This window comes from Kogia breviceps, chromosome 4 (genome assembly GCF_026419965.1).
Source record: "Kogia breviceps isolate mKogBre1 chromosome 4, mKogBre1 haplotype 1, whole genome shotgun sequence".
NCBI lineage: Eukaryota > Metazoa > Chordata > Mammalia > Artiodactyla > Physeteridae > Kogia > Kogia breviceps.
In genome coordinates this window covers 39,912,115-39,927,811 of record NC_081313.1, presented here as the reverse complement: position 1 = coordinate 39,927,811, position 15,697 = coordinate 39,912,115, and the positions used below count along the sequence as shown (strand labels likewise).

The 15,697-nt window shown below is 38.1% G+C and overlaps 1 protein-coding gene across 2 annotated transcripts in view; it reads right to left on the bottom strand.

Moving 5' to 3' along the window:
• ITGA1 (integrin subunit alpha 1) overlaps positions 1 to 15,697 on the bottom strand; it is a 170,429-nt gene that overhangs the window by 46,106 nt on the left and 108,626 nt on the right. For both annotated transcript variants that reach the window (XM_059062985.2, XM_059062984.2), the window contains exons 12-13: positions 4,730 to 4,872; positions 378 to 521 (exon numbers count right to left, since the gene is read on the bottom strand). In XM_059062985.2, the coding sequence (XP_058918968.1) occupies positions 378 to 521; positions 4,730 to 4,872 (287 nt within the window). The remainder of the gene's footprint in view (positions 1 to 377; positions 522 to 4,729; positions 4,873 to 15,697) is intronic.

Sequence of the window (15,697 nt, the reverse complement as noted above, 5' to 3'; positions counted from 1 at the left end):
CCTTCCCCCCTTTACACACACGCACACACACACACAGAGCTTGAACTGTTAATGTGACCCACCTCTAGACCAGAGCTCATGAATGGTTACCCTGTGAATTTAGCAATTTAGTGATATTTATTTATCTTTATTCTATATACTCTTTAAAAAGTTCACGTTTACAAGCAGAAAATATCTAACGGTTTGAACTACTTTATCAGAAGTCTAAATGCTCGTCTAGAGACTGAGGAGTTAGTGAGGTAGGCTGGCCCTGAAAGCTTCTTTGCTCCTTTTGCCGAAGTGAGTGAAAAATTAGAACAACATAATTAATTGAAATTTTAAGAAAGAAAGATTCTCCCAGATTTCTACCCAAATTATCAGGTTACGGTTACCATTACCTGATTCAGAGCATAGATGTACACTTTTCCTTGTTCCTCCTTCTCTGTTCCCATGAACATGGGAGCCCCGACTAGAAGAATGTCAGTATTAGAATCTTTATCAACGTCAATTGTCGTTAAAACACTTCCAAAGTAGGAACCGATCTAGGACACAAGACAAAACGGAACAAAACAGTCTGATGAACATCAGAAATTCTCAAGGAAACTAAAAACCTGCATTTCTCTTACTTATACCAATTGAGAAGAGTATTTGGGAGTCAGATGACAAAGGAAATGAAATATAGAAACCAATGCTACCTGAGAGCTCTTTATTGGCTCTTGCATGAAGCTAATGAATATTAGGTCCATCCTGGGGGATGAGCAGTTGTCCTAGATCCTGCAGCTTGAGAATAAGAGAAAGGATTTCCTTTGTATTTCACCCTAACCTCTCTTCTCCACAAATCAGAAAAGGTCAGTAATAATACAACACATTTTTAAGGAAATAAATGAAATAAACAATAGAAGGCATTCCTGAATGGCTTCAGTATATGTTTAAATACACCGTGAGGAACTGAATTATCTCGGAACACTGGGGCAACATATTTCACCTTGGAGTCTTAGAAGACTGTCTACTCAACAAAATCGCTAAGTCTTGTCCCAGCAGCTGTGAGAGATAGAGAAATATAAAAGGATTGCTGGGGACCATCCTCTAGCAGCACTGTATTTTCTCTTTAACGATAGGGATGAATTTTAGGGAAATCCAGGGTACTTGTGCTTCATTATCCAAGTGCAATAACTTTCCCAAATGTTGACCTGTGTTTGATATTCGATGTGCTGTATAATTTTCTCCTTGAAATTTCCTGTCGTCTTCCATGACTTTACTTTTGCTCTTCTGGTTCTGCCACTGTATCACAGACCATTCTTTCTTTCCATGTTGCTGGCTCCTTTCTCTCCTTCCATTTCCTAGATTTTGGCCTCCCCTGAGCTCAGACCTGCAACTATTCCCTTCCCTTAGATGACCAATCCTTCCCTACCAATTCCCACTATCTGAAATGGCAAATTCACTCCATCCTCCTTCTCAAGACTCCCAGTTCTACATTTCTACACATTGCCAGACAGCTGCTAGACACTGATTTTTTTGAATGTCCTTCTCTCACAGGCTTATGAAAGGTTTAAAAGGTCTTTGCTTTTAGGTTGAATTAAATACAAATGTTAAATAAAATGTTGTAAGATCTGGCAATATTGGGTCTTCATTCCCACACGGCAATAGCCGTCTGAAGCTGAGCAGGGGCTAAGCCCGTAGATGGTTCACAAGCTGCCCAGCCCATGGCTCTCACTTCCTATTGTCTCCTGTCCAGCAGCTTTTTAATTTGCTTACCTCCCTGCCACCTGCAACCATTTGGATTTGTGCTCACTGTTACAGAAAACATGTCTAAAACCAAATACCATTTAAAAAAATATCTAAACTGCTTGAGTTGCTGACATTCTTTTTTTTTTGAATTTTATTTCATTTATTTTTTATACAGCAGGTTCTTATTAGTTAACCATTTTATCCACATCGGTGTATACATGTCAATCCCAATCTCCCAATTCATCACACCACCACCTCCACCCCCTGCCGCTTTCCCCCCTTGGTGTCCATATGTTTGTTCTCTACATCTGTGTCTCTATTTCTGCCCTGCAAACCGGTTCATCTGTACCATTTTTCTAGGTTCCACATATATGCGTTAACATATGATATTTTTTTTTCTCTTTCTGACTTACTTCACTCTGTATGACAGTCCCTAGATCCATCCATGTCTCTACAAATGACCCAATTTTGTTCCTTATTATGGCTGAGTAATATTCCATTGTATATATGCACCACAACTTCTTTATCCATTCATCTGTCAATGGGCATTTAGGTTGCTTCCATGACCTGGCTATTATAAATAGTGCTGCAATGAACATTGGAGTGCATGTGTCTTTTTGGTTTTCTCTGGGTACATGCCCAGTAGTGGGATTGCTGGGTCATATGGTAATTCTATTTTTAGTTTTTTAAGGAACCTCCATACTGTTCTCCACAGTGGCTGTATCAGTTTACATTCCCACCAACAGTGCAAGAGGGTTCCCTTTTCTCCACACCCTCTCCAGCATATATTGTTTGTAGATTTTTTTGATGATGGCCATTCTGACTGGTGTGAGGTGATACCTCATTGTAGTTTTGATCTGCATGGCTCTAATAATTAGTGATGTTGAGCAGCTTTTCCTGTGCTTCTTGGCCATCTGTATGTCTTCTTTGGAGAAATGTTTACTTAGGTCTTCTGCCCATTTTCTGATTGGGTTGTTTGTTTTTTAATGTTGAGCTACATGCTTATATATTTTGGAGATTAATCCTTTGTCCGTTGATTCGTTTGCAAATATTTTCTCCCACTCTGAGGGTTGTCTTTTCATCTTGATTGTAGTTTCCTTTGCTGTGCAAAAGCTTTTAAGTTTCATTAGGTCCCATTTGTTTATTTTTGTTTTTATGAGTTGCTGACATTCTAATCATGGTGTCATCTTTCTCCCAGACTCCCAGGCTTGAAACTCAAATCACTCATGATTTACAATACTCATGATACTCTCAAGCATTCATAAGCAATTTTTTTCACAAAATTTTACACTTCCTGTCTTAGAGACAATCAATAGAGTGATAATGGGCCTAAGATGTCGTCCAAATGGTTTCTTTTACAATCTTGTCAATTCTTCCTTATTTATGTCTGCCACATCCCTTCCTTTTCTATGTTTATTGTTGCTCTATCATTTCAGGTTCTTCTCGCCTCATCCTTCAGCTCCAACAAAAGTCTTGTTTTTTATTGTTTATGCATTTTCTGATTATAAATGTTGTCAAAGGGCTAATAACACCCTCTCAGCTGGTAAAAGAGAATCTGACCTTTGGCTTGTTCTAACTCTGTCCCCCTGGAAATATGATCATTATATTCAGCTATAACACTTAGCAACATTGCGTGTGGTGAAAAAAACCTCTGATTGGAACATTGCATTTAGGCTGGGTGGAAACACCCGATGGAGATAACATATTTTGGGCTTCCTAGATTGCAGTGACTCTTCTAACTGCATGCCTTTAGCAGGACCCAGGGAAGCTATGTCTGTGGTGCTGTTATAAAAGACGTTGGCTCCTGTAGGGCTTTAAAGCCAGGGCAGCTCCTGCACCTGCTTTAAGTGTCTGTCTCTTGGCACCTCAGCTGTGCTGTTGTGCTGGGCTGCTTCCAGGGCTCCTACAGGGGAGGGAGGCTGGTGCTGCCCTACCCTTCTGAGTAGTTTGTGTGAGTGTGTGTGGAGGGGTAGTCTAGTGAGTTGGAATATTTAGTGAAGCCCAAGAATGCCCCCATCCTATGAGGAATGTAGAATAAAATCTCATTCTAGAATACCTGAAAAATGCAGAAAACTATGAAGAAAGGAATAAAAATTACCCAAATTATCACTATTTAACAATAACCAACAATAGCACAGATGTTTATTTCAGTTTAAAAAAGACATATATACTTATGTTTGCATATTGCATATATAATTTCTTAAACTACTTTTAATATTCAATATTATCTAATGAGAGAATTCTCTGACTTTACACATTACAAATTATTTCCCGTCACCTCCAGGGGAAAATCCAAATTCCTTAGTCTACCATTCAAAGCCTCACACAGTTGGGCCCCACTGGCTCTTTCACTGCGCTTTCTACCTATCTACATTCTGTCTTCTAGACTAGCCCACATTTTATCTCTTATTAAGACTTTCTGTACCACCCTAGCTTAAAAGAATTTTTTGTGTGTGTGTGTGTGTGTGTGTGTGTGTGTGTGTGTGTGTGTGTGTGGTACGCGGGCCTCTCACTGTTGTGGCCTCTCCCTTTGCGGAGCACAGGCTCCGGGCATGCAGGCTCAGTGGCCATGGCTCACGGGCCTAGCCGCTCCACGGCATGTGGTATCTTCCCAGACTGGGGCACGAACCCGTGTCCCCTGCACCGGCAGGCGGACTCTCAACCACTGCGCCACCAGGGAAGCCCTAAAAGAATCTTTCTATGTTCTGAATTTACTGTCTGTGGCCTTGGCACTTTCATGTTTATTAATGTTTTAGATTTCTTTGCTTGTGTATATGTTTGTACATCTGTATCGACATCATTATCTACACAACCTACACCTACCTCCATCCAGCTGAAATATTACTGATGCCAAAGACACAGACACTTTACATTCCTCTGAGGAACTTAACATGGGGCCCTGTTCACAGTGCATGTTGAATATGGGGGTACTGTTTTTTAAAAAGTTTAGGACAACAGACAGTTCAATTTACATAGATAGAGTGTGAATGGATTAATTTAAAACAACGATTTTGAAGTTTACCTGTTCTCCATGGAGTGTCTGGAGAATCCTGATGTCTCCATCCTCCATCCTGTAGATGACCACCTGGCCTGTATGATTGTACCGTGGCTGTCCGGCAATGTAGAGCACATCTCCAGAAACAGTGGCGGAGTTTACTGTGTAACCTAACAAAAGACAGACACTGGATATACTCACTAGCCCCTTAGAGTCTGCATGGAATAAATTAAGATCCATTTTAAACAGTTGGGAGAATCACTGTTATATGTCTATATGGACTTCTCTTTTTTTGAAAATACATATATATACTTTAATGCAGGTAAGTTTGTTTAGGTAGCTTTTAGTGTGCTCCCTAATTATCTACCACAACTGCTTCATTCTGAAAAGGTATTTTTCCCCAAACCTCAGTTTTTCATTGTTTAAAAGCACAAATGATATAACGTTGACAGAAAAAGAAAACACACATACACACACACACACACACACACACACACACACACACAAAACTCTCACAATCTCAATTTACCCCTTTGAAATAAATCAATTGTATTTCATTTGGATGCATGTGTCTGTGCTATAGAAATCGATAACTTTATAGAGTTGTAATCATAGTAAATGTAAACCTTTTCTGTATTGCTGCTTAAGTTTTTAATGGTAATTTTAAATGGTTGAATCTTCCTTCTCAGTTAAGGTATAAATGCCTTGTGTTTATACCATAGCACCATTCCCTGTTGGAATGGTGGAATTTAGGTGCTTTTAAATTTTTTGGCATTACACTTAAGCCTGCAAAGACATCTTTGAGTATTTAATTTTTTTCTTTCTTTTGGATTTTTTTGATGACAAATTTCAAGGAATAGATTACTGGAGCAAATTTTTAATGGTTCTTATAATGTCTGACAAATTGTTTCCAGAATATTTGTACTAATTCATTCCATGAACAGCCACTGGAGAGAGTAGTTTAACCAAATTCTTACAAACATTATGTACATTATTATTATTTAAAATTGTGGATGTTTTAATAAATGTTAAACAATATCACCTTGCTGTGATTTAAATTTTCATTTGTTTGATTAAAAGTGAGCTTGAACAGTTTTTCACAATTATTCCTCTTTTTAATTGGGCCTTCATGAACTATAAAATTTTAAACTGTGTCTTTAAAGCAGATTATTATTAATTTTTGAGTGAAGAATTAGATTTATTCTTTGTATCTCTAGAGAACAGAGCTAAGTCAATAGATAAAAATTACCACGTGGAGATTTCAGCTCTACAGAAGAAAGAAATGTTCTAATAACCAGAGCTGTCCATCATTGGGATAGAAGGCAGATTATTTTTCCAAATGCCACAGAATAGCATTTTTTACTGAGAAAAAGACTATATCGATAATTTACTTACCAAGTATTTTACCATAAAATAATAGTTCCACTTTCTTCCAAAACTTTAAAAGAGGAACAGAAGTTTTGTACTGAAATATGTTTATTCTTACAAGTCCTAAAGGAACACAATTCCTCAGCCATTTTCCCCTTCATGAATATTTTTCTCACATTTTCATTTCTTCACCTTAGAGCTTTTTAAAAAATTTACTATACATAATAGACTGTAAAATATTCTTTTTCTAATGTGTAATGTGTTATATTTTTATGTTACTAACCACAGTATTGCTTAAAAAATAAAAACTTTAGGGTCATGTTTATACATAAATAAAATGGAAAAGAAGACTGTGCAAAACAAAGGTTGTTGTATTTCATGCAGCTCTACTAGAAATATTAAGAAGAGAGTGGGGTGAGTGGGGTGAGAGTACACAGTGATTTATTTTTTTTTTTTGCAATTTGCAGAGCTATGAATGCAAACTGATAAAAGAACCTTTAAAAAATAAGTTGAAAATTATGTTTGAGGCTTGGAGTTGTGTGATTATCTGGTTGACTTTGATGATGCGCAATTGATTACTAGATCGTTAGCTGAAATCTTCACAGGGACAATAACAACCAGTGAGGTAGTCCTGGTTGAAGCTCAGGCATCTAAAGACAATAAAGAGAAAGTGAGAACAAGGGCCCAGTAAAGTCTAGTCGTAATAGAAGGATAATCATTATAAACATTTAAAAGCTTAATATCACTTTCTGAAAAGGAAAGGCACACGATTGAAGAGAAAGGAAAATTGATGGCATAGTTTTGTATGTAGATTTATAGTTCTGTATGTAGATTTATAAAGAATAAATCCTGTCAGCTCTCACGATTCCCTTCTTGGGAAAAGTGCTAGGATCTGGTGAGGTAATGGGAAACAGGTAGGATCTGACTTGATGTCATGCATTGGCCTCACATCTTTACTTTTCCCCGTGAATCAGTCTAGCGTGATTAGAAATCAGCAAACTATGGATGGGGGAGGTAGGGAACAGGATCTCGACTGTACTGTCACCAGCAAACCCACTTGCTGAGTGCATGTTGGCAAAAGGCAGTTACTGGGCTATAGAAAGACAGGTGGATGATTCCATCCTGAGGGAGGCTGCACAGCTTCAGTTCCTGCTTCTTTCTGATTATTATTGGTTACTATGGTATTTTTTAATAAACTGTCTACCTCTCACTTTTCTTCTTCAGTAAGAATTTCCATAGTCTAACAACTTTCAATCCACATGGATTGGGAGAACACATTCAAACTCTTCTTAATGTGTAACCCATACAAGGAAATTTTAGATTTAGAATAATATTTTGGGGAAAAAAAGCTTTTTTTCTCCCCTGACCTCTTTCTGAGTGCTTTTCTATTTTGAAAGAAATCTTACATATAATAGACTTCATGTTGGCAAAATGTCTAAAGCACCAACCTGTGACTAAGATAATGAAAGGATTTATGAAACAAACCCAAAAAACACATCATCTGATGTGTAGACAACATACCCCCAAATTTCCTTTTCTGGGTGGACAGGAGTCATGTATTTTAAATACTGTGGTCAGAAATGAAGGTTCTCTTAATTTTTTTTGGTTACAGCAGTATCTTTCAGTCTTGAATTCTCTAAGTCTGCTCTAAGCAAATCATTAACCCAAGGTTTTTGAGAATAATAGATTTAGGGTTCTTTAAGTTTATTTGTTTTTAAGGAACTCAATGACAATCACTCAGAATACCAAAATTACTGTAGTGTTATTTATAAAATAACATTATTATTTAATATATTATTAAATATCATGTTAAAGTGTGTGAACTTCCTTAGAGAAGTGACAATGTCACTCACATATTTGTGGACTTCAATGTTTTTGTGGACAATGTCTTTAATGTTGTAACTATTCAATACTAATTAGTAGTAGTATTAATGTCAGCTACTCTTAGTAGGTATATAATACACCTGTATTAGTTTTCTAGTGCTGTTGTTACAAATTACCATAAATTTGATGGTAACACATCACAAATATATTATCTTTTAAAGTCAGAAATCAGACCTAGGTCTCCCTGGGCTAAAATCACGGTGTTGGCAGGGCTGGGTTCCTTCTGGATGCTGTCCCCTTCTCCATCTTAAAAGCCAATATTGCATATCTCTGACCATTTTTCTATAGTTCTATCATCCCCTGTCCACATCCAGGAAAGCTTCTCTGATTTAAAAAGCCCATGTGATGAGATTGGGCCCAGCCAGGTATCTCAGGATAATCTCCTCATGTCAAGATCTTTTTTTTTTTTTTTTTTTTTTTTTTTTGCGGTACGCGGGCCTCTCACTGTTGTGGCCTCTCCCATCGCGGAGCACAGGCTCCAGACGCGCAGGCTCAGCGGCCATGGCTCGGGGGCCCAGCCACTCCGCGGCATGTGGGATCTTCCCGGACCGGGGCACGAACCCGTGTTCCCTGCATCGGCAGGCGGATTCTCAACCACTGCGCCACCAGGGAAGCCCAAGATCTTTAACTTAATCACATCTGCAATGTCCATTTTGCCATATAAGATCTGGATCTGCAGATTAGAACATGGACATCTCTAGGGCATTGTTCTGCCTATCATAATACTAATAATAAGAGGAATGTTTTCTATATAATATTATATAATATACAATAATAGACAATACCTATTGAGGGTCGGCTGTCTGTCAAGCACAACACTAAGCACCTTACAGGTATTATTTAATCTCATTTTCATAACAACCCAAATTTTATATATTTTTTTAATAAATAAGCAAATTGAGGCTGTGAGGAATAAGGCAATTTGTCTAAAGTCATAACTAGGGGCAGAGTCAGAAAACAAACTCAAGATTCTACGACCTAAGAGTATCTCTGTACTGTCAGACTGTATACCCAGTGCCATAACCACTTCAAGTCACTTCAGGTATGATGGGATCAGCAGCTTTATAATTATTATTTTTATGGGTGCATGATGTTCCATTAAGTGGATTTACTATTTACCATTTACTTAACTATTCCCATATTTTTGAACATTAAGTATATGCCATTTACCTCAATAAAATACTATGAAAACAATTGTTCCCTTGGCATTCTTAAACAATTGGATTTTTTCTTTAGGTTAGTCCCTCAGAAATGAAATTTCAAGGTCAAGGTGGTATAAACATTTTTATGGCTTTGGATACACATTGTCAAATGACTTTCCTAAAAAGTTATATTACTTTATATGCCACTGTTACATATGAGGACAAATGTTCTCAGATTCTTCTATCTAGGGTGGAAAGAAACCTCAGGTTAAACTGGTTCTTGATTTCAAGGTATTTCACATAGAACAGTCTCATAGAATCTTAGAACATGAAGAACCTTTAGACATTATCTAACCTGAGATTGGTTCAAGATGGCAGAGTAGAAGGACGTGCTCTAACTCCCTCTTACAAGAGCACCGGAATCACATCTAACTGCTGAACAATCATCGAAAGGAAGACACTGGAACTCACCAAAAAAGATACCCCACATCCAAAGACAAAGGAGAAGCCACAATGAGATGGTGGGAGGGGTGCCATCACAATAAAATCAAATCCCATAACTGCTGGGTGGGTGATTCACAAACTGGAGAGCACTTATACCACAAAAGTCCACCTACTGGAGTGAAGGCTCTGAGCCTCATGTCAGGCTTCCCAACTTGGGGGTCTGGCAATGGGAGGAGGAATTCCTAGAGAATCAGACTTTGAAGGCTACTGGGATTTGATCGCAGGACCTCGACAGGACTGGGAAAACAGAGACTCCACACTTGGAGGGTACACACAAAGAAGTGTGTGCATCGGGACCCAGGGGAAGGAGCAGTGACCCCATAGGAGACTGAACCAGACCTACCTGCTAGTGATGGAGGGTCTCCTGCAGAGGAGGGGTTGGCTGTGTCTCACAATGGAGACAAGGACACTGGCAGCAGAAGTTCTGGGAAGTACTCCTTGGTGTGACCCCTCCCAGAGTCCGCCATTAGCCCCACCAAAGATCCCAGGTAGGCTCAAGTGTTGGGTCACTTCAGGTCAAACAACCAACAGGGAGGGAACCCAGCCTCACCCATCAGCAGACAAGCAGATTAAAGTTTTACTGAGCTCTGCCCATGAGTGCAACAGCCAGCTCTACCCACCACCAGTCCGTCCCATCAGGAAACTTGCACAAGCCTCTTAGATAGCCTCATCCACCAGAGGGCACACAGCAGAAGCAAGAAGAACTACAGTCCTGCAGCCTGTGGAACAAAAACCACATTCACAGAAAGATAGACAAGATGAAAAGGCAGAGGGCTATGTACCAAATGAAGGAACAAGGTAAAACCCCAGAAAAACAACTAAATGTAGTGGAGATAGGCAACCTTCCAGAAAAAGAATTCAGATTGATGACAGTGAAGATGATCCAGGACCTTGGAAAAAGAATGGAGGCAAAGATCGAGAAGATGCAAGAAATGGTTAACAAAGACATAGAAGAATTAAAGAACAAAAAAAACAGAGATGAACAATACAATAACTGAAATGAAAAATACACTAGAAGAAATCAATAGTAGAATAACTGAGGCAGAAGAACGGATAAGAGACCTGGAAGACAGAATGGTGGAATTCACTGCTGTGGAACAGATAAAGAAAAAAGAATGAAAAGAAATGAAGACAGCCTAAGAGACTTCTGGGACAACATTAGATGCAACATTCACATCATAGGGGCCTCAGAAGGAGAAGAGAGAGAGAAAGGACCCCAAAAAATTTTCAAGAGAATATAGTTGAAAAATTCCCTAACATGGGAAAGGAAATAGCCACCCAAGTCCAGGAAGTACAGAGAGTCCCAGGAAGGATAAACCCAAGAAGAAACATGCCGAGATACATAGTAATCAAGTTGGCAAAAATTAAAGACAAAGAAAAATTATTGAAAGCAAAAACGGAAAAATGACAATTAACATACAAGGGAACTCCCATAAGGTGAACAACTGATTTCTCAGCAGAAACTCTACAAGCCAGAAGGGAGTGGCATGACATAATTAAAGTGATGAAAGGGAATAACCTACAACCAAGATTACTCTACTGGCAAGGATCTCATTCAGATTCGATGGAGAAATCAAAATCTTTGCAGACAAGCAAAAGCTAAGAGAATTCAGCACCACCAAACCAGCTCTACAACAAATGCTAAAGGAACTTCTCTAAGTGGGAAACACAAGAGAAGAAAAGGACCTACAAAAACAAACCCATAAGAACTAAGAAAATGGTAATAGGAGCATACATATTGATAATTACCTTCAGTGTGAATGGATTAAATGCTCCAACCAAAAGACACAGGCTCGCTGAATGGATACAAAAACAAGACCCATATATATGCTGTCTACAAGAGACCTACGTCAGACCTAGGGACACATACAGATTGAAAGTGAGGAGATGGAGAAAGATATTCCATGCAAATGGAAATCAAAAGAAAGCTGGAGTAGCAATACTCATATCAGATAAAATAGACTTTAAAATAAAGAATGTTACAAGAGACAAGGAAGGACACTACACAATGATCAAGGGATCAATCCAAGAAGAAGATAGAACAGTTATAAATATATATGCACCCAACATAGGAGCACTTCAATACATAAGGCAACTGCTAACAGCTATAAAAGAGGAAATCAACAGTAACATAATAATAGTGGGGGACTTTAACACCTCACTTACACCAATGGACAGATCATCCAAAATGAAAATAAATAAGGAAACAGAAGCTTTAAATGACACAATAGACCAGATAGATTTAATTGATATTTATAGGACATTCCATCCAAAAACAGCAGATCACACTTTCTTCTCAAGTGCACACAGAACATTCTCCAGGGTAGATCATATCTTGGGTCACAAATTAAGCCTCAGTAAATTTAAGAAAATTGAAATCATATCAAGCATCTTTTCTGACCACAATGCTATGAGGTTAGAAATCAATTACAGGGGGCTTCCCTGGTGGCACAATGGTTGAGAGTCCACCTGCCAATGTAGGGGACACGGGTTTGTGCCCCGGTCCGGGAAGATCCCACATGCCGTGGAGCGGCTAGGCCCGTGAGCCCTGGCCGCTGAGCCTGCACGTCCAGAGCCTGTGCTCCGCAATGTGAGAGGCCCGCATGCCGCCAAAAAAAAAAAAAAAAAAAAAAAAGAAATCAATTACAGGGAAAAATACGTAAAAAACACAAACACATGGAGGCTAAACAATATGTTACTAAATAACCAAGAAATCACTGAAGAAATCAAAGAGGAAATCAGAAAATACCTAGAGACAAATGACAATGAAAACACGATGATCCAAAACCTATGAGATGCAGCAAAAGCAGTTCTAAGAGGGAAGTTTCTAGGAATAGAAGCCTACCTCAAGAAACAAGAAAAATCTCAAATAAACAATCTAACCTTACACCTAAAGGAACTAGAGAAAGAAGTACAAACAAAACCCAAAGTTAGTAGAAGGAAAGAAATCATAAAGATCAGAGCAGAAATAAATGAAATAGAAACAAAGAAAACAATAGCAAAGATCAATAAAACTAAAAGTTGGTTCTTTGAGAATATAAACAAAATTGATAAACCATTAGCCAGACTCATCAAGAAAAGGGGGGAGAGGACTCAAATCAATGAAATTAGAAATGAAAAAGAAGAAGTTACAACAGACACCACAGAAATAAAGCATCCTAAGAGACTACTACAAGCAACTCTATGTCAATAAAATGGACAATGGAAGAAATGGACAAATTCTTAGAAATGCACAAGCTGCCCAGACTGAACCAGGAAGAAACAGAAAATATGAACAGACCAATCACAAGTAATGAAACTGAAACTGTGATTAAAAATCTTCCAACAAACAGAAGTCCAGGACCAGATGGCTTCACAGGTGAATTCTATCAAACATTTAGAGAAGAGCTAACAGTCATCCTTCTCAAACTCTTCCAAAAAATTGCAGAGGAAGGAACACTTCCAAACTCATTCTATGAGGCCACCATCACCCTGATACCAAAACCAGACAAAGATACTACAAAAAATGAAAATTACAGGCCAATATCACTGATGAATATAGAAGAAAAAAATCCTCAACAAGATACTAGCAAACAGAATCCAACAACACATTAAAAGGATCATACACCATGATCAAGTCGGATTTATCCCAGGGATGCAAGGATTCTTCAATATATGCAAATCAATCAGTGTGACAGACCATATTAACAAATTGAAGAAGAAAAACCATAAGATCATCTCAATAGATGCAGAAAAAGCTTTTGACAAAATTCAACACCTATTTATGATAAAAACTCTCCAGAAAGTAGGCATAGGGGGAACCTACCTCAACATAATAAAGGCCATATATGACAAACCTACAGCAAACATCATTCTCAATGGTGAAAAACTGATAGCATTTCCTCTAATATCAGGAACAAGACAAGGATTTCCACTCTTGCCACTATTATTCAACATAGTTTTGGAAGTCCTAGCCACAGCAATCAGAGAAGAAAAAGAAATAAAAGGAATACAAACTGGAAAAGAAGAAGTAAAACTGTCACTATTTGCAGATGACATGATACTATACATAGAGAATGCTAAAGATGCCACCAGAAAACTACTAGAGCTAATCAAAGAATTTGGTACAATTGCAGGATACAAAATTAACACACATAAATCTCTTGCATTCCTATACATTAAGATGAAAAATCTGGAAGAGAAATTAAGGAAACACTCCCATTTACCAGTGCAACAAAAAGAATAAAATACCTAGGAATAAACCTACCTAGGGAGGCAAAAGACTTGTATGCAGAAAACTATAATACACTGACGAAAGAAATTAAAGATAATACAAACAGATGGAGAAAGATACCATGTTCTTGGATTGGAAGAATCAATATTGTGAAAATGACTCTACTACCCAAAGCAATCTACAGATTCAATGCAATCCCTATCAAATTACCAATGTCATTTTTTACAGAATTAGAACAAAAACCCTTAAAATTTGTATGGAGATACAAAAGACCCCAAATAGCCAAAGCAGTCTTGAGGGAAAAAAACGGAGCTGGAGGAATCAGATTCCTGTACTTCAGACTATACTACAAAGATACAGTAATCAAGACAATATGGTACTGGCACAAAAACAGAAATATAGATCAATGAAACAGGATACAAAGCCCAGATATAAGCCCATGCACCTATGGTAAACTAATCTATGACAAAGGAGGCAAGGATACACAATGGAGAAAAGACAGTGTCTTCAATAAGTGGTGATGGGAAAACTGGACAGCTACATGTAAAAGAATGAAATTAGAACACTCCCTAACACCATACACAAAAATAAACTCAAAATGGATTACAGGCCTAAATGTAAGACTGGACACTATAAAACTCTTAGAGGAAAACATAGGAAGAACACTCTTTGACATAAATCACAGCAAGATTTGTTTTGATCCACCTCTTAGAGTAATGGAAATAAAAACAAACAAAAAAAAACCAAATGGGACCTAATGAAACTTAAAAGCTTTTGCACAGCAAAGGATACCATAAACAAGACCAAAAGACAACCCTCAGAATGGGAGAAAATATTTGCAAATGAAGCAAATTTCCAAAATTTATAAGCAACTCATGCAGCTCAATAACAAAAAAACAAACAACCCAATCCAAAAATGGGCAGAAGAACTAAATAGACATTTCTCCAAAGAAGATACACAGATTGCTAACAAACACATGAAAGAATGCTCAACCTCATTAATCATTAGAGAAATGCAAATCAAAACTACAATGAGATATCATCTCACACCGGTCAGATTGGCCATCATCAAAAACTCTAGAAACAATAAATGCTGGAGAGGGTGTGGAGAAAAGGGAACCCTCTTGCACTGCTGGTGGGAATGTAAATTGATACAGCCGCTATGGAGAACAGTATGGAAGTTCCTTAAAAAACTACAAATAGAACTACCATACGACCCAGCAATCCCACTACTGGGCATATACCCTGAGAAAACCATAATTCAGAAAGACTCATGTACCAAAATGTTCATTGCAGCTCTATTTACAATAGCCAGGACATGGAAGCAACCTAAGTGTCCATCAACAGATGAATGGATAAAGAAGATGTGGCACATATATACAATGGAATATTACTCAGCCATAAAAAGAAATGAAACTGAGTTATTTATAATGAGGTGGATGGACCTGGAGTCTGTCATACAGAGTGAAGTAAGTCAGAAGGAGAAAAACAAATACCGTATGCTAACACATATATATGGACTCTAAGGGAAAAAAATGTCATGAAGAGATTAGTGGTAGGACGGGAATAAAACACAGACTTACTCGAGCATGGACTTGAGGATATGGGGAGGGGGAAGGGTGGGCTGAGACGAAGTGGGAGAGTGGCAGGGACATATACACACTATCAAATGTAAATTAGATAGCTAGTGGGAAGCTGCTGCATAGCACAGGGAGATCACCTCTGTGCTTTGTGACCACCTAGAGGGGTGGGATAGGGAGGGTGGGAGAGAGGGTGATGCAAGAGGGAAGAGATATGGGAACATATGTATATGTATAACTGATTCAGTTTGTTGTAAAGGAAAAACTAACACACTATTGTAAAACAATTATACTCCAATAAAGA